General features: G+C 39.3%; 1 protein-coding gene across 1 annotated transcript in view; it reads left to right on the forward strand.

Annotated features, from left to right (window-relative positions):
- The window catches only part of ly75 (lymphocyte antigen 75), a 157,754-nt gene extending 137,782 nt beyond the window's left edge, over nucleotides 1-19,972 (forward strand). The window contains exons 32-35 of the mRNA XM_059966465.1: nucleotides 3,253-3,417; nucleotides 10,526-10,648; nucleotides 15,029-15,202; nucleotides 17,117-19,972. Of these exons, the coding sequence (XP_059822448.1) occupies nucleotides 3,253-3,417; nucleotides 10,526-10,648; nucleotides 15,029-15,202; nucleotides 17,117-17,322 (668 nt within the window). The 3' untranslated portion in view covers nucleotides 17,323-19,972. The remainder of the gene's footprint in view (nucleotides 1-3,252; nucleotides 3,418-10,525; nucleotides 10,649-15,028; nucleotides 15,203-17,116) is intronic.
- The last annotated feature ends 528 nt before the right edge of the window (nucleotides 19,973-20,500 follow it).

The raw sequence follows: 20,500 nt of genomic DNA on the forward strand, positions 1-20,500 counted from the left end.
ATCCGATGTCTATTAGAAATCAGCTGGTGAATTATTAATTTGCCAAAATTATTGGGAACTTTTCATATTTTTAACTTGTTCATTTTCACCAGAACATGTGACTATTGTAAGCTTTATCTTATTGATATCTTAATTCCATCACTAACACCCTGACTACTCTGTCTCTGGCAAATTAGACACAGTTTCCAATTGATATGAACACATTCATAGACAGACAATGACACCTACCTATATCCTCCCCTGGGTCCCCTCCTCCTTCCCTTTCTCCTAGTTTCACTCTCCTCAACTATCAGATTCCTTCTTCTCCAGCCCTTTACCTTTCCCTCCTACCCAGCTTCACCTATCAGATTCTAGTTACTCTCCTTCCCCACCCCACCCCACTTCTTGTTCTAGAGTCTTCCCCCTTCCTTTCCCCTCCTGAAGAAAGGTCTCAGCCCAAAATGTTGACTGTTTTCCGTAGTTGCTGCCTGACCTGCTGAGTTCCTCCAGCGTTTTGTCTGTGTTGCTTCATAGACAGTAGATGTTTTGGGTTGAGACCCTTCATCAGCACTTGGAAGTATGAGGTGCTGTTCCCATAATTTACACCTAGCTCAACTTGGGAAGAAGAAGTAAAAAGGCTGGCCACCAGGAGATCCTGGCTTTTACAGCAGAAGGAGCAAAGGTGCTCGACAAGAAGTATTCTCCTAATCTGCATTGGATCTTGCTGAGAAGGCCACTCAGGAAACACTACAAGAATAAATGATCCGGATAAGTTCACTTATTGGGTCCCTTAATGGTGGTGAGGGAGGGGAGCTGTAGCAGCAGATTGCAGGAATGAGCACCTGGACAGGACCAGTAGGGAGAGATGAGCAGCAATAGAGTCACAGAGAGGTTTTAATTCCACTTTCCACTCCAACATTGACCTTGTATTCCACTGAGGTAGTATCCAACCTGATGACAAGGGTATCGATTTTTCTAATTTTTGGTAACCACCCCTTTTTCCCCTATCGCACAGTCCCATCACCCTTCTCTTTACTCTCCCACAACCTCTCAATCTGCCCTTCACCCATGCATTCCTCCCTCCATTTTCCTTCCTCACCTTTTTCTACCCTTTGTCACTTATTTCTTTCTCACTCTCCTCCTTCCCATCTGCCTATCCTCCTCCTCTTTCCGGGAAACACCTACCATCTACCTGTGCTTGCTCCAGCACCTACTTCAACCCTTTTATACTGAGGGCTTCTTCCCTCTTCCTTTCCAGTCTTCATGGAGGGTCTCAACCCAGAACATCAACTATCCATTTCCTTTCCTGTCCTTCTGAGTTCTTGCAGCACTTTGTATGTTGCTCCAGATTTCCAGCATCTGTCATTTTGCTTCTGTCTCTATGAATATGGTTATGCTATCTTATATGAAAAAATATGTTTTACTTAACACTTTGTAGAGAATTTTTGCCCAATTGAGTTTAAATTCAAAGTTCAAAGTAAATTTATTGTCCAAGTACATATGTCACCATATACAACCCTGGGATTCACTTTCCTGCAAGCACACTCAATAATCCATAGAATAATAACCTTAACAGAACCAGTGAAAGACTGCACCACTTGGCCATGTGGAAAGACAACAGACTGTACAAATACAAAAAGAAATAAGTAATAATAATAATAAATAAGCATCGAGAATATGAGATGAAAAGCCCTTGAAAGTGAGTCCTTTGGTTGTTGGAACATTTCAATGATTAAGTTGAGTAAGGTTTGAGAGCCTGATGGTTGAGGGCTAGTAACTGTTCCTGAACCTGGCGGTGTGAGACCTGAAACTTCTTCCTAACTATGTAGGAATTCTTGAAGCTAACCTGCTCCATAATTATGTGAATACAATAATCGGATAGTACTAGCAAGTCTATACTATTCTTTGTCTTTCAAACTATTTTGATGGATGTGTTATTATGGATATTGTTTCATTTTCAGAATTTTGCCAAACTATGTGCAGATTACTGATTAATGAATATTTTAAGTAAGCATTTTGGGCGATCTCACTCAAAGTGCATGGGTTTGCCCTACTGCCTTGTTTCCCTTACACATAACAAAGATATCCTGGACACTAAGTTAATTGGCTGTTTTAGGGGTTGGTAATTAGTAAGAGGATGTAATGGGCTGGGTTGATCAGACCCAAAAGATTTTTGCTGTTGTTGGAATTCCAACTTGTGAGATCACCCTGGTTCCATCAAAAACGATCACGATCCCCCAGTCTAGGTGAAGTCTCAGGAACCAAGCGTAGGTACGTCAATAAATAAGGGTTCAATCCACAAGCATAGCGAGACACACAGGCACAAACAAACTATTTGGTCGCATGCCATTGGTGCCTTGAGGTGAGGAAAGAATCCACTACTAACAAACATTTAACAAAACGTACGGTGTAAGTACCCAGCTGCTATTAGCAAACATTTAACAAACCTTACATGCTGTGAGCTCACAAAGAGTTAAAGTGTCACTTGGAATTGTTCAGACTTCCACCTAATATTTTTACAACATTTAATACACCACAACACAGAGCAACAGCAGGTGTTCATGGATATGTGCGAGAATAGGGTACAGGGAAAGAGTGATGAAATGGAATTGATGAGAAAAATAAGAAATGAGTTGTAAAATCCAGCTTAGTTTATAACTCATGTTTTCAGTATTATTTTAATCTGTGTAGTTTTTTTTCTGCATGGTGTTTGTCTGTAAATACAGGTTTTTTTTTGTAAAATCCTGTTGTAGTTCATTTTCCTGTAAATGCCTGCAATAAAATAAAACGAATCTCAAGATGGTATACGGTATCATACTTTGAAAATAAACTTACTTTGAAATTTGAACAGTCAGGCAGTGTTGAAAATCAATAAGCTGTCTTATTGTGCTTCACAACTTGGTCTTTGGTGTTTAATTTATTTATGACACTTGAAGGTGGGGTGGGGGAAAATGAAATTTCCATCATCAATTCATTCAGTAACGTACATTCAGATGGTAGCAGAAACTTCCGAAGTGTGATTTTGTCCTCTGTGATTTTCCTTCCCTTTCTTCTTTCTGGGAAATTCTTATTATGGAAGAGGTAAGAGAAATGTGATTGCAAGACTTATGCAAATGCAACTGTGTTAAAACTGAGCACTGTCACTATGCTGCTTACAGTGAGTTCTAACTAAGAAAATCTTTTCAACCTACGTGTCATCTATTAATCTTACTTATTCTAATCTACATTTTAAAACTTTTTAAGGGAAATATAACTGAAAATATATTTTTGCAGCTACATCCTCTAATGATCAGGAAGGAAGTTCAATGTTCTGCCCCAAGAAAGATGGACAATCATCATGGATCAGATACAAAGACCACTGCTATGCATTTGATATGGGATTATACAATTGGTCTGTATTTACCATAGACGAAACTAAATCAGTTTGCCACGAGCTAGGTATGTTCCATTTTCATCTTTGAAGCAACTAGAGTAGCTCTTGGTAGAACTACAGGAAACACCTGCATTGGTTTTTAAAATGTTTTAAATTAATCTTTGATTAATTACAGTTATTGCTCATGTAGATTTATTCTCTGACATTATAATGTGCTTGGACAATAATACAACCATCTGTGCACCTAACTAATCATCTCTGTAAAATCTTTAAAGGACTTGTACATGATCTTGTATGTGGAAATGTATCAGATTAAGATTGAGGGGAGTTTTGATAGAGATGTACAAAATTATGAGGAGTATAGATATGGTAAACATAAGCAGGCTTTTTCCACTGACGTTGGGTGGTTCTATAGACGATAAAACCATAAGATGTAGGAGCAGAATTAGGCCATTTGGCCCATCGAGTCAGCTCTGCCATTCAGTCATGGCTAAACCTTTTTCCCCCTCCTCAGCCCCACTCCCCGGCCTTCTCCACATAACCTTTTATACCATGGCCAATCAAGAACCTGTCAATCTCTGCCTTAAAAGCACCCGATGACCTAGCTAAAGGAATTTCTCGGCATCTCTATTTTAAATGGATGCCCCTCTGTCATGAGGTTGTACCCTTTTGTCCCAGACTCCCCCACTGAGGGAAGCATCCTTTCCACATCTACTCTGTCTAAGCTTTTCAATATTCAAAAGGTTTCAATGAGTTCCCCCCTCATCCTTCTAAATGCCAGAAGGTACAGGCCCAGAGCCATGAAGCGTTTCTCATATAGTAACTCTTTCATACCTGGAATCTTCTCTGAACCGGCTCCAAAGCCAGCTCATCTCTTCTGAGATAAAGAGCCTAAAACTGTTCATAATCCTCACCAGTGCCTTATAAAGCCTCAGCAAACCATCTTTGCTGCTGTGGTCTTGAAATGAATGTTAACATTGCATTTCCCTTCCTCACCACCGACTCCACTTGCAAGTTGACCTTTAGGGTGTTCTGCACAAGGACTCCCAAGTCCCCATGCATCCCAGATTTTTTGATTTTCTCCCTGTTTTGCCACTTTCCTGCCCATTCTTCCAATTTGTCTAAATCCTTCTGCAGCCTTCCAGTTTCCTCAACACTACTTCCCCCCCCCCACCTCAGCAATCTTCATATCATCTGCAAACAAAGCCATCTATTTCATTATCTAAATTATTGATATACAGCATAAAAAAATAAGAGTCTGAATACCGACCCCTACGGAACACCACTAGTCACTAGCAGCCAACCGGAAAAGAATTGTTTTATTCCCACTCACTGCCTCCTACCAATCGGCCAATGCAGTAACCATGCCAGTAACTTTCCTGTAAAACCATGATATCTTAACTTAGTAAGCAGCCTCGTGTGGCACCTTGTCAAAAGCCTTCTGAAAGTCCAAATATGCAACAGCCACTGCATTCTCTTTATTTATCCCACATGTAATCTCCATCAGTTTCATCAGGCAAGAGTTTCCCTTAAGTAATCCATGCTAACTTGGTTCTATCTGGTGCTGAGTCACCAAGTACTCCACAACCTCACCCTTAACAATTCACTTCAACATCTTCCCAACCACTGAGGTCAGGCTAACTGGTCTATAATTCCCTTTCTGCTGCCTCCCTTCTTTCTTAAAGAGTGGAATGACACTTGCAATTTTCCAGTCCTCTAGAACCATGCCAGAGTCCAATGATTCTTGAAAGATCATTACTAATGCCTCCACAATCTCTACCGCTACCTCTTTCAGAACCCTGGGGTGCAGTTCATCTGGTCCAGGTGTCTTATGTACCTTTAAGTCTTTCAGCTTTTTGAACACCTTCACCGTTACTAGTAATAGTAACTGCATTCATGTCTCTCCCCTCATACTCTTCAACACCTGGTCGACTGCTTGTGTTTTCCACAGTGACGACTGATGCAGAGTACTCATTTAGTTCATTTTTCAACTCCTTGTCCCCTGTTATTATCCCTCCGGTCTCACTTTCAAGCGGTCTTATATCCACTCTCATCTCTCTAATTTTATTTTAACATACTTGATAAAGCTTTGATATTCTTTGCTTGCTTGCTTTCATATTTCATCTTTTCCCTAATAATAATAATTTTAATTGCTCTCTGTAGGTTTTTAAAAGCTTCCTAATTGTCTCTCTTCCTGCAAATTTTTGCTTTGTTGTATGCCCTCTCCTTTGCTTTTATGTTAGCTTTGACTTGCCTTGTCAGCCACAGTTGTACTGTTTTGCCATTTGAGTATTACTTCATTTTTGGAGTACAGCTATCCTGCCCCTTCCTCATTTTTCCCAGAAACTCATGCCATTGCTGTTCTGCTGTCATTCCTGTCAGCTTATCCTTCCAGTTTACTTTGGCCAACTCCCCTTTCATATAACTGTAATTTCCTTTACTCAGCTGAAATACTGCTATGTCAGATTTTACTTTCAACCTTTCAACCAAATTTCAGGTTGAATTCATCATAATGTGATCACTGTCTCCAAAGAGTTCCTTTACCATAAGCTCCCTAATCACCTCCAATTCATTACATAACATCCAATCCAGTACAGTTGATCCCCTAGTAGGCTCAATTGACAAAATGCTCTAAAAAGCCATCTCATAGGCGTTAAACAAATTCACTCTTGAGATCCGTTACCAACCTAATTTTCTCAATCTGCCTGCATGTTAAAATCTCCCATGACTATCATAACATTGTCCTTTTGACGTCTTTTTTTATTTCCTGTTCTTTTTCCCTTATCAGAGGTGATTGTTTTGCCTTACCTGCCTTATGTATTTTTAAAATATTTTAAACACCAAGTCAATCTATGCTAAAGAGGAGAATATTAAAAAAAAGTCTTTAAAATCTCAGCCATGTCAGTGATCTGGTAATTTTCTATAGCATCTCTTTCAAAGCCACATATTTTTCTTTAAATTAAATTCCCCATACCATATTTCCAATAGTATTTATACAAGACTCAATGCAATTGAAAATGTTCACGTTTAGTAACTGTTAATGTTAAATAAAATACACTTGATATCATTTACTTAATTTATTTTGTTTATTTTTGAGATACAGCACGGAATGGGCCCTTCTGGTCCTTTGAGCCAATATTTCCCCAATTTAATCCTCATCTAATCCTGAGATAATTTATAATGACCAATTAACCTACCAACTGGTGTTTCTTTGGACTGCGGGAGGAAACCCACACAGTCATGGGGAGAACATGCAAACTCCTTAGAGGGAATTGAACCCTGGTCTCTGGTACTGTAAAGTGTTGTGTGAACCACCGCACTACTGTGCCACCCGACAGTTGTATGGAAAATGCTAGAATCTTTAGACTGTGTGGTAACAGGGCACTCAAAAAGTAATTCCAGAATTGGACAGTAAAATAGATTTATGAAAATGAAATTACGTTGGGTAGATCTATTTTTTCAGGTTGTAATAGAGAGAATAGTTAATCACAAAAGATCATTAATTTGTTACAATGACCAGTGGGAGTCTTGCTATGCATAGTCTATATTAATGATATGAATGAAAGGATTAATTTTAGTAGATCCAAGTGAAATCTGATTATGATTCAAAGCTGGGTACAGAGGGATTTCAGTGGGATGCAGACTGACTAAATTTGGATTTGGACTGAGCCTAATCAGGGAGTGGGGACACAAGATGCGAGGAATGTTTTCATATAGATTTACACTCAGGATTAAAAAGGCAGTGCTTTATGGCAGTTTTCCAGATTTGGACTGCACTCAGTGAGTGGGAGCGCAAGAAGAGTACTACATTTTCACTTAGGTTCACTCTCAAGATTAAAAAGGTAGTGCTTCGTGGCAGTTCTTCAGATTTTGATGCCACCCAATCAGTGAGGGGATCCATTAAAAAGGATGAATAAAAAAATAAGGCAGCAGCAAGCGGATGTGGCCATTGTCGGAGCGATAATTGTTGTGAGTGGACTAGTGTTAGAGTGAGGAGACTTTGGCTCGTTCGGGTTGGGTGAGGTAGCTATCTGGTAAGTTTCGTCTTTATTCGTCATTCCTCATTGGTCAGGGCACGGTTAGTGCAGTGAGAATGGCTCCGGGGCAGTGTTTTGTTCTGTGTGAAATGTGGGAATACTGGGAGACCTCCAGCCTCCCGAATAACCACATCTGCACCAGTTGCACCGAGCTGCAGCTCCTTGGAGAATGTGTTAAGGAACTGGAGCTACAGCTCGATTAACTTTGGCTCAAAAGGGTGACCGAGGAAGTGATAGATAGACAGGAGCTACAAGGAGGTAGTCACCCCTAGGTTACAGGAGGCCGGTAAATGGGTGACTGTCAGGAGAAAGAAGGGAAATGAGCAGCCAGTGCAGACTACCCCTGTGGCCGTTCCCCTCAATAATAAGTTTTGGATACTGTTGATGGGGATGACCTGCCAGGAGCAGCCATAGCAACTGAGTCTGGCTCTGTGGCTCAGAGGTGAACAGGCCTACAGTGCTGATAGGAGATTTGGTGAGCGCAGTAGAGACACCCAGGTGGCATGTTGTCTCCCAGGTGCCAAGGTCAGGGATGTCTCAGATCTGGTCCATGGCATTCTAAAGGGGGTCTGTGAACAGCCAGATGTCTTGGTACATAGTGGCACCAATTACATAGATAGGAAAGGTGAGGAGGTCCAGAAGAGAGATTTTAGAGAGCTAGGTAGAAAGCTGAACAGCAGGACAGCCGGAGTAGTAATTGCCGGATTTCTGCCTCTGAGGGTAAGAATAGGAGCATTTGGCAGGTGAATATGTGGCTGAGGAAATGGTTCAGGAAGAAGGGTTTCAGATGTATGGACCTTTGGGATCTCTTCTACGGAAGATATGACCTGTGCAAAAGGAACAGGTTAAAACTGAACCCAAAGGGGACCAATATCAGATTTGCTAGAGCTATTCAGGAGAGTTTAAATTAATTTGGCAGGAGGATGGGAACCAGAGTGATAGTGCTGAAGATGGGATAATTGGTTTACAAAACTTGCAGCAGAGTTCATCTGTGTACGACAGTGTATGACATTGTTGGCAAACTGAATCATGGCTGAAAGAAGATTGTAGCTGGGTGCTTAACGTCCAAGGATACACATTGTTTCAAAAGGACCATCAGGTTGGCGGGGGGTGGGGTGACTCTGTTGGTAAAAAGTGAGATCAAATAATTAAAAGGATGTGACACACGATCAGAAGGTGTAGAATCACTGTGGAAATAAGAAACTGCTGGAGTAACAAGACCCTGATGTCAGTTACATACAGATCTCCAAACAGTAGTAAAGATGTGCTCTACAAATTAGTAGCAGCATGGTAGCATAATGGTTAGCACAATGCTTTACAATACCAGCTACTAAGGTTCAATTCCCATTGCTGCCTGTAAGGAGTTTGTGTGGTAAAGGGTGGAAATGAAAGGAGTCTTTTCTGCTGGTGACTAGTGATGCTCCATAGGGGACTGTGTTAGGACCGTTTCTTTTTTACATTAATGATTTGGCCAACAGAATTGATGACTTTGTAGCCAGGTTTATGGACAATACGAAGGTAGGTGGAATTAGTTTTGAGGAACCAGAGAGGCTACAAAAAGATTAAGAGAATGGGCAAAGAAGTGGCAAATAGGCTATAGTGTTGGGTAGCGTATAATCATGCACTTTGGTAGAAGAAATAAAAGTGTGGACTATTTTTCTAAAAGGAGAGAAAATTCAAAAATCTGAGTTTCAAAGGGACATGGGAGCCTTTGTGCAGGATTCCCAAAAGGTCCATTTGTAGGTTGCGTTGATAGTGAGGAAGGCAAATGTGATGTTAGCATTCATTTTAAGAGGACTAGACTATAAAAACAAGGATATAATATTGAGCCTTTATAAAGCACGGGTGAGACCTCACTTGGAATATTGTGAACAGTTTTGGGCCTCTTATTTTAGAGAAGATGTGCTAGTGTTGGAGAGGATTCAGGGAAGGTTCATGAAAATGATTCCAGAATTGAGGAGCGATTAATGGCTCTGGGCCTCTATTCACTGAAATTCAGAAGAACGAGGGGTGAAACCTATCGAATGTTGTAAGGCATCAACAGAGGATGTTTCCTCTGCTGGTGGAGTCTAAGACCAGAGAACACACCCTCAGAATAGAACGAAGATGAGGAGGCATTTCTTTAGCCAAACAGTGGTGAATCTGTGCAATTCATTGCCACTGGCAGCTATAGAGGTCAGGTCATTGGGTACCTTTAAGGCAGAGGTTGATAGACACTTGATCTGTCAGGCCATGAAGGGATATGGGAAGAGAGTGGGGCTGAGAAGGAAAATGATTCAGCCATGATGAAATGGTAGAGCAATCCTGATGGGCCAAATAGCCTAATTCTGCCCCTATATTTCATTGGCTTGTGGTCTAAATGAATAGGTATGGATGTGGCAGGTGAAAGATATTGAAGGAAAATTAAAGATTATCCGCTTGAAGAGGGAAAAATAGGAAGGTGGAGCATTTTATAAATGGGAAGAGATCGAACAGAGTTGGTGTTTTGAGAGACTTGGATGTCCTTGTACACAGAACACTGAAAGCAATATCAAGATAGATTCAATAAATGATTATAGCAGTCTTGATTACAAGATGATTTGAGTACAAAGTTGGATGTACCTTACTCTGATTATGTAGGATCCCAGTGAGACTACCTGGGCTATTGTCTCCCTCTGCTTCTATCTACTTCAACAAAATGAGTGCATCTCAAGTTCAGCAGATTGGTCTAAGGGATGGTGGGTTTGTTATGTGTGAAGATTGAGAAGGTTGAAACTATAGTTTCTTGTATTTAGAAGGATGAGAGGTTATCATCCAAAATTCTCACAGATGTTTTCCTTGGATGGGGTGTCTGGGACCATGGATCCTATTCTCAAAATAAATAGTTAGTTAAACTGGATAGTGATGAAAAGAAGCTTTATTTCACCCTGTAAGTAGTGAATTGTTATTCAAGAGGCATATGAAGGTTTGGTGGCCATGTATATTCATTAGATCTTTGTATATTAACGGATGTGTAATTATGGCAGGTAAACTGCAGAAAGGTAAAAGATGAACCAATTTGATAGAATGCCAGCCTGGCAGGAGAATTTGAATATCTTACTTCTATATATTTTTAATGATCTTGTTTGTAACAAAATGCAAATATTTTAAAATCTAGATTCTTCTGCTACTATCTTGAGCATAAAAGATAGAGAAGAAAATGATTTTGTAACCAGACAAATAAAGGAAGATCAGGGAATCACCGGACAGGTCTGGCTGGGAATTGTTCAAAATATGAAAGGTAAGGAAAGATTGCTGAGAAATAAAAAGAGCCTTGATACATGTTGAGCTGCAAATATTATATAATTGTACCATGGGCAAAGTTTTGTTACATTTCTTTTTGACATTTTCATATTTATTGCCTTTCTGCTGCTTTATCCTGAAACATATTGTGTAGTCAATAGATTAACTACCAGTTTTATTCAGAAATTTGGTTTCAGTTCTCATCTCTCCCTGCTTGCTCTGTATTGTGCTTCTTCGGTTTTACTGTTGATAGATGGAAAGCGCATCTGTACACCAAGTGGCACTTTGCATTTTTGCTCCAACATGCAATTGTAGTTTATTAAAATACAACCTAAAACTTTATTTGTCTAGATTCTTTCACCACCTTCAACATTGTCTGGAAGCTCTTCGTGTTGAATTACACTTTTTTACTAAACTAATTTGAGACATTTTGCACATTTCCCACAAACAACAAGAAAATAGCATTAGATGGCTATAAATAATTAATTAATTGATATCGTTAGGTCTTGGAGTAGGATCTCCAATAGTAGTCTTTAGATTTTCAGAATGCCATCAGTTATATAATAAGACTATAAGATATAGGATCAGAATTAGACCATTCAGCCCATCGTCTGCTCTGCCATTTCATCAGTTAGAGGGATCATAAAAAATCAAATAGGATTGATTAGCTGTTTGTATATGAATTTGTCAGCTTTATGCAACCATCTTAAAGCAAAATAAAGTGTGAAATCTGAATTGTTTCATTTTATTGCCAGTGTGGATTTGTTTTAAATTCTAGTTTGGAATTTCAGGTGATGTTTCAGTGCGGTTTTTATCAGTTAAAGCCCTAGGTATGTCCAAGATGGACTATTTCTTTTTTTGCAAAGGGATCAGGCAAGAATGTGGACTTTGAAGCACAGGCTGAACCAAGATCTTATTGAGCCATATAATGTATTCCTGCTTCAATTTCTTTTGTTCTCACATTAAACATATTAACTATTTGGATGAGTGCATAGGTCACATGATCAATAAGTTTGCGAAAGGCAACAAAAATGGTGATGTCGTGGACAGTAAAGGAAGTTGTATATGATTACAATGGCATCTTGTTCAACTGGGAAAGTGGACACAGGAATAGCAGATAGAACCAGAAGATAAAGCTAAACTCTAACAAGTGATGCACTTAGGAAAGTTAAAATGGGGCAGGAATTACACAGAACCCTGGGGAGTTGTAGAACAGAGTCTTAGCAATACAAGGAAATGGTTCCTTGAAAGTGGCCGTGTAAGGAGACAAGGTGGTGAATAATGCATATGGCAAGTTTGCTTTCACCAAAGAGCACAAGAGTTGGGGCATCATGTTTACAACTGTACACATGTTTAGTGAGACCACATCTGGAATATTGTGTGCAGTTCTGGTCGCCGTACTATATGAAGGATGTGATTGAGTGAGAGAGGCAGCAATAAAGAGTCACAAGGATGTTTGCCAGAACTGTAGGGCTTGAAAAGGGACTGGCTGCAGCTGATTTGCCTGGAGCGATGGAGGCTCAGGGGTGATCTTGAAGAATCTAGTAAATCACAATGGATATACATAGCTAAAGTGGATGGTGACAGTCTTTTCCATATGGTAGAGGAATTGAAAACCAGAGGGCATATGTGCAAAGTAAGAGAGAAAAGATTTCAAAGGGAACCTGAAGGTAAGATTTTGGTAGTGGTTATATGGACTGAACTGTCAGTGGAAGTGATAGGGGCAGGTGCCATTAATGATATTTAAAAGACATATGGACAGGTTCATGGACAGGAATGATTCTCAAGGATAGAGACTCAATGCAGGCAAAGGGGACTAACTTAGGGAGGCACCTTGGTCAGCGTGGATGAGTTGCTGTTTTCTTGCTTTGTAACTCCTATGCTTGTACCAAAGTACTTGTTTTTAAAAAGTATAAACAGTAGAGTTTTCTCTATTATGACAAATTAGAATCTAACAAGTTTTGTGCATGAAATCATTCAAAGAGACAAGAACACCTTGAGAAAATGGTCAATAATCCTACACAGTTCTAATTAAGGTAGAGGTATTGTTTATAAAAGTAGGTAAGTTGGACTGAACCTTAATATAAAACTGATCTGGGTTCCACGAGTATTGTGTTTAATTCTGATTCAAAGCATTAAAGCTGACTTTTGAGAATCATTTCTGGGATGAGGTCCAATTGCAAGGTTCAAAAAGTTAAAAGATACACTTAATAGCAGAATAGGTATACAATATACAACCTGAAATTCGTCCTCTTCACAGACATCCATGAAACAAAGAAACCCCATAAAATGAATGATAGAAATATTGAAGCCCTGAAGCTCCTCCCTTCACACAAGCAGCCGGCAAAGCTTCCCCCTTCCCCCGCCCGGATAGGATAAAGAGACAGGGATTGCTTCCTTGGAAGAAGGTTAAGAGGAGATTTAATAAATGTATAAAAATGATGAGGGGTCTGACAAGGTGTATCATGGGAGTCTCTTTACTTTGCTGGAGGTCTTGATGACAAATAGTCTGGGTATCCAGCAAAGGGGAAACCAGATTAAGAGAAACAGATGGGGAAAGAACATCAGTGTGGATGGAATCTGGAATGCTCTGCCCACAACTCCAGTGGGGACCAGTTCTTACTGCTTTCAAGGAGGAGTTGAAAAACGTATGGCAGAAAATATTGCGAGGTTGCAAATTAAGGGTTAATGGATATAGCTGGAGACCGCCCTGATAAAGCATTGGCACGGACATAAAGGGCCTCTGGTCTCCTTCTTGCTGACCCCATTCTGTGACTATGAAGCTTCCTCTTGGCTTCTGGAGAGAAGTGTGTGGTGGAGGAAATCCATTGTATGTTGTTGCTTGTATTTGCAAATTCCATTAAATTGACTAAGTCTGTTATGACAATAAACATAATGGTGGAAACATCGTGGAGTTAGGAGGTGTGGCTAAACAATGTAAAATAGTCTCCTGTTGCTAAGCCACCAGTCCATCAATATCTGTGCCATATACTCAGACCAAAACAAGTTTTGTCCAACTTAGTTAAACTAACAAAATGCAGAATGGCACCTACAGAAATTGTAATTTTTAATCTAGGAGGCTGGGAAATGTAAGTTAGCCAATAACAAAATGTTTGATATAATAGAGAAGATTGGCAGCTTGGGTTGGCTGCTTGTTTGCAGGGTTGTTCCCCAAGCTTGGAGGTTAGGTCACAAACGTTTTGTCACCAGTTAAAGGTGACATTATCAGTGTGTAGCTGAGTGTTACAAACACAAAAGGTTCTGTAGATACTGGAAATTCAGAGCAACACACACGAAGTGCTGGAGAAACTCAGCAGATCTGGCAGCATCTACAGAGAAGAGTAAACAGTAATGTTGCGGGCTGAGATCCTTTCTCAGGACTGAAAAGAAGGCGAAAGTCAGAATAAAGAGGTAGAGGAAGGGGAGGAAGAAGTACAAGGTGGAGGTGATAGGTGAAACTCTGAGTTGGGGAGGTCAGGAGCAAAGTAAAGAGCTGAGGTTGATTGTGAAAGTGATAAAGGGCTGGAGAAGGGAGAATCTGATAGGAGAGGATAGAAGACAACAGAAGAAGAGAAGGAGCAGGAGCATCAGAGGGAGGTGATGAGCAGGTCAGGAGATAAGGTGAGAGAGGGAAACAGGAATGCCGAATGTTGAAAGAGAAGTGGTTCAGTTACCGGAAGTTTGGGATGTCAATGTTCATGCCATCAGGTTGGAGGCTACCTAGATGGAATATAAGATGGTGCTCCACCATTCTGAGTGTGGCTTCATTGTGGCAGTAGAAGAGGCCGAGGGCGGACACGTCAGAATGGGAATGGGAAGTGGAGTTGAAATGGATGGCTACTGGGAGATTCTGCTTTTTCTGACGGATGGCGTGTAAGTACTCGGCAAAGTGGTCTCCCAATCTACGTTGGGTCTCATCAATATATAGGAAGCCATACCAGCAGTACCAGATACAGTAGATGACCCCCAACAGGTCTGCAGGTGAAGTGCCATCTCACCTGGAACGACTGTTTGGGACACTGCTTTTCCCCCACCTCCTTATTCTGACCTCTTTCTTTCCAATTCTGATGAAGGCTCTCAACCCAAAACATCAACTGTTTACTCTTTTCCATAGATACTGCCTGGCCTGTTGACCTCTACCAACATTTTGTGTGTGTTGCTTCACAATTGAGTGTTGTTTCTGCCGAATGCTCATGCTTATGTTGGCCAAACTCTTTGTTCTAATTATCCGGCTGTTGCGCTGGCTTCTAGTACCTGCTGGGTCCCGGCCAACTTGATAGCAGAGTGATCTCCAATACAAATTGCAATCACATCTACATGCCCATCCCTGATTAAGGTTCCATTGTATTTATCTAATTACTTTTGTGTTTCTACACAGATAAATCCTTTCAGTGGCCTGATGGTTCAACGATTTCTTATGCTAACTGGATGAATACAAGCCTCCCAAATTCAACTCAAGATATATGTGCTGTTATATCTTCAAAAACTGGATTGTGGATTCAAACCAACTGTTCAGAGAGGCATAGCAGACTAGTGTGCAAGGCTCCACTACGTAAGTTTAAAACATGGCTCAGCAAGTCTTTTATTAAACTAAATCTTAATGACCGCTCACTTCAGTGGTTGCCATAATAGCAGAAAATATGTATGTTGCAGCATAGGATCAGAGTTTGTTAACTTTGTGGCAGCAGCACAATGCTATACATGATAATAGAGAAAATATGAAAGCAGGGCATTCCTGGGTGATGGGTTTTCTTAATGATGGATATTGCCTTTTTGAGGCATCGTTCCTTGATGATGTCCTGGATGCTACGGAGGCTAGTGCCCATGATGGAGCTAAATTTACAACTCTCTGAAACTTATTTCAATCCTGTGCCAACACCACCCCCCCCCCCCCTACCAGATGTTGATGCAGCCAGATTGAATGCTCTCCACAGTACATCTGTAGAAATTTGAGGGTGTCTTTGGTGATGTACCACATGTCCTCAAACTCCAAATGAAATACAGCCACTATCATGTATTCTTCGTAGCTGCATCAATATGTTGGGCCCAAGATAGATACTCAGAGATATTGACACCCAGGAACTTTAAATTTCTCACCTTTCTCCCACTTCTGATCCCTCTGTGAGGATAGAATAATGTTGGTAGAAAATACCAGTTGACTATTGACCCAGGCTTAATGCAGATTTCATTGATTTTGTGTTACAGATTTGTGGATATATGAAACAGAAATTTGAATTTGCATGTCAGAAATTAAGACTTAAAACATTGTGAGGGTCTGCATAAGTGAACTGTATTTTACCTAATGTTGTAGTATTTAGCTATTGGCAAGATTTGCAAATATGATCACATTAGTTTAAGACATGGACAATGTATGTAAGTTTTTGAATTAGATGTCTGTGATAATAATGTAAAGACTGTCTAGAGAGCATTGAAAAAATAATTCAAGCAGCTGGTGTACCACACAACTGGCATAATGAACATGGTGAACTAACATTGCATTAGAAAATCTAGCTCCTCTTGAAGTTGTGAATGTGGCAATATGGTGGTGCTGCTGTCTCACAGCTCTAGTAACCTGGGCTCACTATTAACCTTGAGTGATGTTTATGTGGTGTTTGCACAGTCTCACCTTTCCCTCAAGTGATCCATGTTCTTTCCACATACAGAACTGTACAAAAGTCTATGCACATATCTATAGCTAGATTGCCTAAGACTTCTGCACAGAATTTTATTTGTCAACGTGGAGTGGAGAGCAAGTTTGTAAATCTAGCAGGAGCAGGGGATATTGGGAGTGGTGAGGGTGAAGCACTGTGGGAGGGGTGTGGGACAGGTGGCAGAGAAGGGCGTGCCAGGGGCAGGGGTTAATGCAGGTGCAGACATACTCAGCCTTGAAACATCAGGCAAAGCCATTTGATTCCAAACTGTTTATTGATCATTACAGAATGTTTCTCGGTGCTTCAATGGGCCAATTTGCCTACCTGCTCCTATATCTTATTATTATGGTCTTAAACAGTTGGTGTCAATTGAAGGTATTAGGTACCTGCCTTAGATTTTGGGCAAGCTTTATAAATAGAAGCTCTATAATTTCCATTGAAATCAGCAATGACTTGGATCCTGCAACAGTTCTAACCTGGCAAAGAATCATTTCAGGAATTTTGATGAAGTTTATTATCAGAGTTGCAATTACAGATCATGAACAAATTCCAGTCCTTGTGTGCAACTGAACAGGTGCCATAACAGTAGTGTTTTGGGAAACACATACAAAAATGTGCAAGCAGTGTTTGTTGATACCTTCTGTCATTGAGATTGCTACCGTTACACTTGGTCATGCATGCCTAGTATATGGGATCCACATATTTTTACATGTTAAATTTTAATTTTTAATATACTAGATAAAGAGCTGCTGATTATTCATTGACTTCGGTTTACCTTTTAATTTGACATTCTGTTATCTTATGTTTCCTTCCAGAATCCAATCACAGAATTGCAGCTTTGGTGGTTACAATGATTTTCATCCTGGTTCTGATCAGTGGAACAGTGTGGATTTTATATAAAAAGAATAAATGGCGATGGGCTAACTTTTTTGGGACTGTGCATTATGAGCGTAGTTATAATGATCCCACAGATAATGATAGTACAGTTATGATAACAGAACTTGAGGAGTTCCATGAATGAAACTTTGTGGTTTTATCACCAAACTGCTTGAAACATTTCTAAGATTGAGCCAGATCATGATAGCCTTGAACTCATGCACCCCACCTGCTCCAAATCCCATGCTAAATTCATTTAGTTGCAGGGGGCTATTATAATCCTGTGGCATGGCTTGTGTGCTAAAACATCCTCTGGTGACTGTTGAAGAGGGGCTTTCTCTAAAATGTTTGTCAGTCTTTTTCGGCTAAATCAAAGCCCCAACCCCAACTTTGTCAGCTATAAAAACTTCAAGAGCTTCTTTTCAATATTTTTTGAATGTCTCAAACATCCAGAGACATTAAAACTATTAAAAATTAAGTAAATAATCATTGAGGATATTTTGAAAGCAAACTTAACTGTAAATAAAAATAACACTGGACAACAATTTTTTTCTGAAGTGTTGTTTCCACAGTATTTTTTCTTATGTTTATGGTAGACCATTTGAAGCTGAACACAAATATAATTTCAGATTATTTGTATCACATAAGACTTTGGAGAAACAAGAAATTAACTTTTATTGCATTTAATTGCATAACAGTGCTGACGCTTTGCAATAGTTCAACTAAGCTAAAAATGCTGAAGGTTTTCATTTGTACTCAGAGTCTGAGGCTTCTGGCTTAAGTATCCAACAATAATCAGCCAGCATTGATGGATTACAATAACCATTTCTCCATGACTGCAATGTCCTGATGAAACTTTTCACCATACTTGTCACTGACAGCACAAAGATTTGCAGACAAGTTGTCTAAATGGGAATGAGAAAAATGAATTTTTAGTAACATGTTGCACTTCATGGTTTTGTATGCTTGAAGTGTGTTGTCAACCAGCTGCACATAGTTTGGTGCTCAGTAGTTGCCAAGAAAATTTTCAACAATGACCTTGAATGCCTTCCATGCGATTTCTTTCTGGTCACACTGGAAGTTCTTCAGATTGCCTGTCCTTGATGACCTGTTTGATTTGTGGACCAACAAAAATGCCTTCCTTGATCTTAGCATCAATTATTCTGACTTGAATTATAAATTGAAATAACAAATATAGGTGATTTCAAAAAAAAATTTGCACCATAGGGCAAGTTCATGGTTATTTTCAAGATCAGTAGCTCAAAACCCATACAATACACCCAAAAGTGTTCAGGAAGCAAAATCTTTGTTGTCCAGTGTAATCAAACAACATTAAACTTAAGAAAAAAGTAATTTGGAAAGAAATTTATCTTTCTGCATTCTTCCGAATCTAAACCTCCAAAATATCCATTAGAAGCAGTGGGGTCTCAGATCCTGCAATAGGTTAACATGACAAAGAATCTTTTAGGGAATTTTGATGGAGCTTATTATCAGATTTGCAATTGTAAGTCCTGAGTAAATCCCAGACTAGGTACAGTCTGCACAGCTATATACTGCCAGTGCTGTACAAAACTGCCAGCAAATCTGCCCCATCAATTACGTCATCTGAATAATCTTGCAGTTGTGTTAAGTATTTCCTGATTTGCACTACTTATTCTTTGGGGTTATCACTGTAGCAGTTTGTAGAGATTGTGTTCTTTATAAGTATTTGCTTTAAAAACTTATTTTTATACTATATTATGTAAACATTCCAATGTTTGACAAAATCATAATATATGCAGAGAATGAACTACAAAAAACTGTGCAATTTTTTTCACCAATTATGTGTTACAATGTAATGCATTTGCTTTATGGATGGTGTTTATTGATTTCTTTGTGCATTAAGCCATTAGCTACTAAACATGAAATCTGCATATTTTAAGAAGTATCAAAGACCAGAATATAGGTATGGGTTTGAGATAAGATGTGTAAACTGGGGAAAATTGTTCTTGTCTACAAAATCATCCTATCTCCTTTGTCAGTGCCTTGTAACTTCCTCCTTGTAGCTGAACCTCAAACTGAGGATTATTGCTCTGAAATTATCAACTGTTCCAAAGTGATAATATGTTAATAGATCACAATAATAATCATATTATCTTATAAGTTCTTTTCTGGAGGATCTGGGTTTATTTCTATAAAATACTCCTTTTAAAAGAGTATATGCAATAAAGAAATTGTTGTTTTCAATAAGGCCACTTGTTCTGATTTGGAAAATTGCAGTCTTTAAACTATATGGATATTCTAAGCATCATTTTTGAGGTTCTGCTGTGCTATTTATGCATATTTATAAAGCTGCAACTATTAAAAACTTAACAGTAGAGATTAATTACTGTAATTATTTTTAATTGGGGGATTTGACAGAAGCAGCTCTAATTGAAGAGCATTGGTCTACCTATAATTATACTGCTGTCAATTTAGTGAATGCCATAATGCTGTTTTTGAATGAGAGTGTATTTACAAAGTGTGAAAACCAAAAAGTTGTAGAAATACCAGACTGATGATATTGTGGAATAAACTTGAGTATTTTTAAGTACTGGCAAACAAATTCAGTAATTGTTCTATGGAAAATTAAACATAATTACTCAGTATTTGAATGGGCAAGATTTTGTGTAATTTTGTAATATAAGATTTTGTTGCAAAAGCTCAAGTTCTCAGCTGTAGTATGACGTTCCCATGAATGAATGAAAATGTTTCATTCACTTCACCTGATTATTCTTCTCTCATAATTTACATGTAAATTAGTAAAAATATTAAAGTATTTTCTCTTGTGTGTAAAAAAAAAAAAATAATAATTTAAAATGCAGTCTGCTTTAAATTTCAATTTTAGTGACATACACAAAATGCTGGAGAAACTCAGCAGGCTAGGCAGCATCTACAGAAAAGAGTAAACAGTTGACATTTTGAGCCAAGACCCTTCATCAGGACTAGAATGGAAGAAAAGTCAGAGTAAGAAGGGAAGAAGAAGTACAAGATGGCAGGTATGGGAGAGGAGGAAGGGGTGAAGTACAGAACTTTGAAGTTGATCGGGATAAAGGGCTGGAGAAGAGGGAGTCTGATAGGGGAGGACAGAAGATCATGGAAGAAAGGGAAGGGCTGTTTTAGTTGTTTTGCACCATTAGTGCTACAGATTCACAGTTATGTATGTTAGGATATCTTCAGAGTTATGCAGTTGTTGCCGAGCTGTTACTTTCTTGTCTTTTTGCACTTGTGCGTAGAGGTGATATTAAGATTCTGCGATAAAAGGACTTCGCGACACTTTAAAAGAGATGCAGCTTGTTATAAGA

This window comes from Hypanus sabinus, chromosome 4 (genome assembly GCF_030144855.1).
Source record: "Hypanus sabinus isolate sHypSab1 chromosome 4, sHypSab1.hap1, whole genome shotgun sequence".
NCBI classification, from domain to species: Eukaryota; Metazoa; Chordata; class Chondrichthyes; order Myliobatiformes; family Dasyatidae; genus Hypanus; species Hypanus sabinus.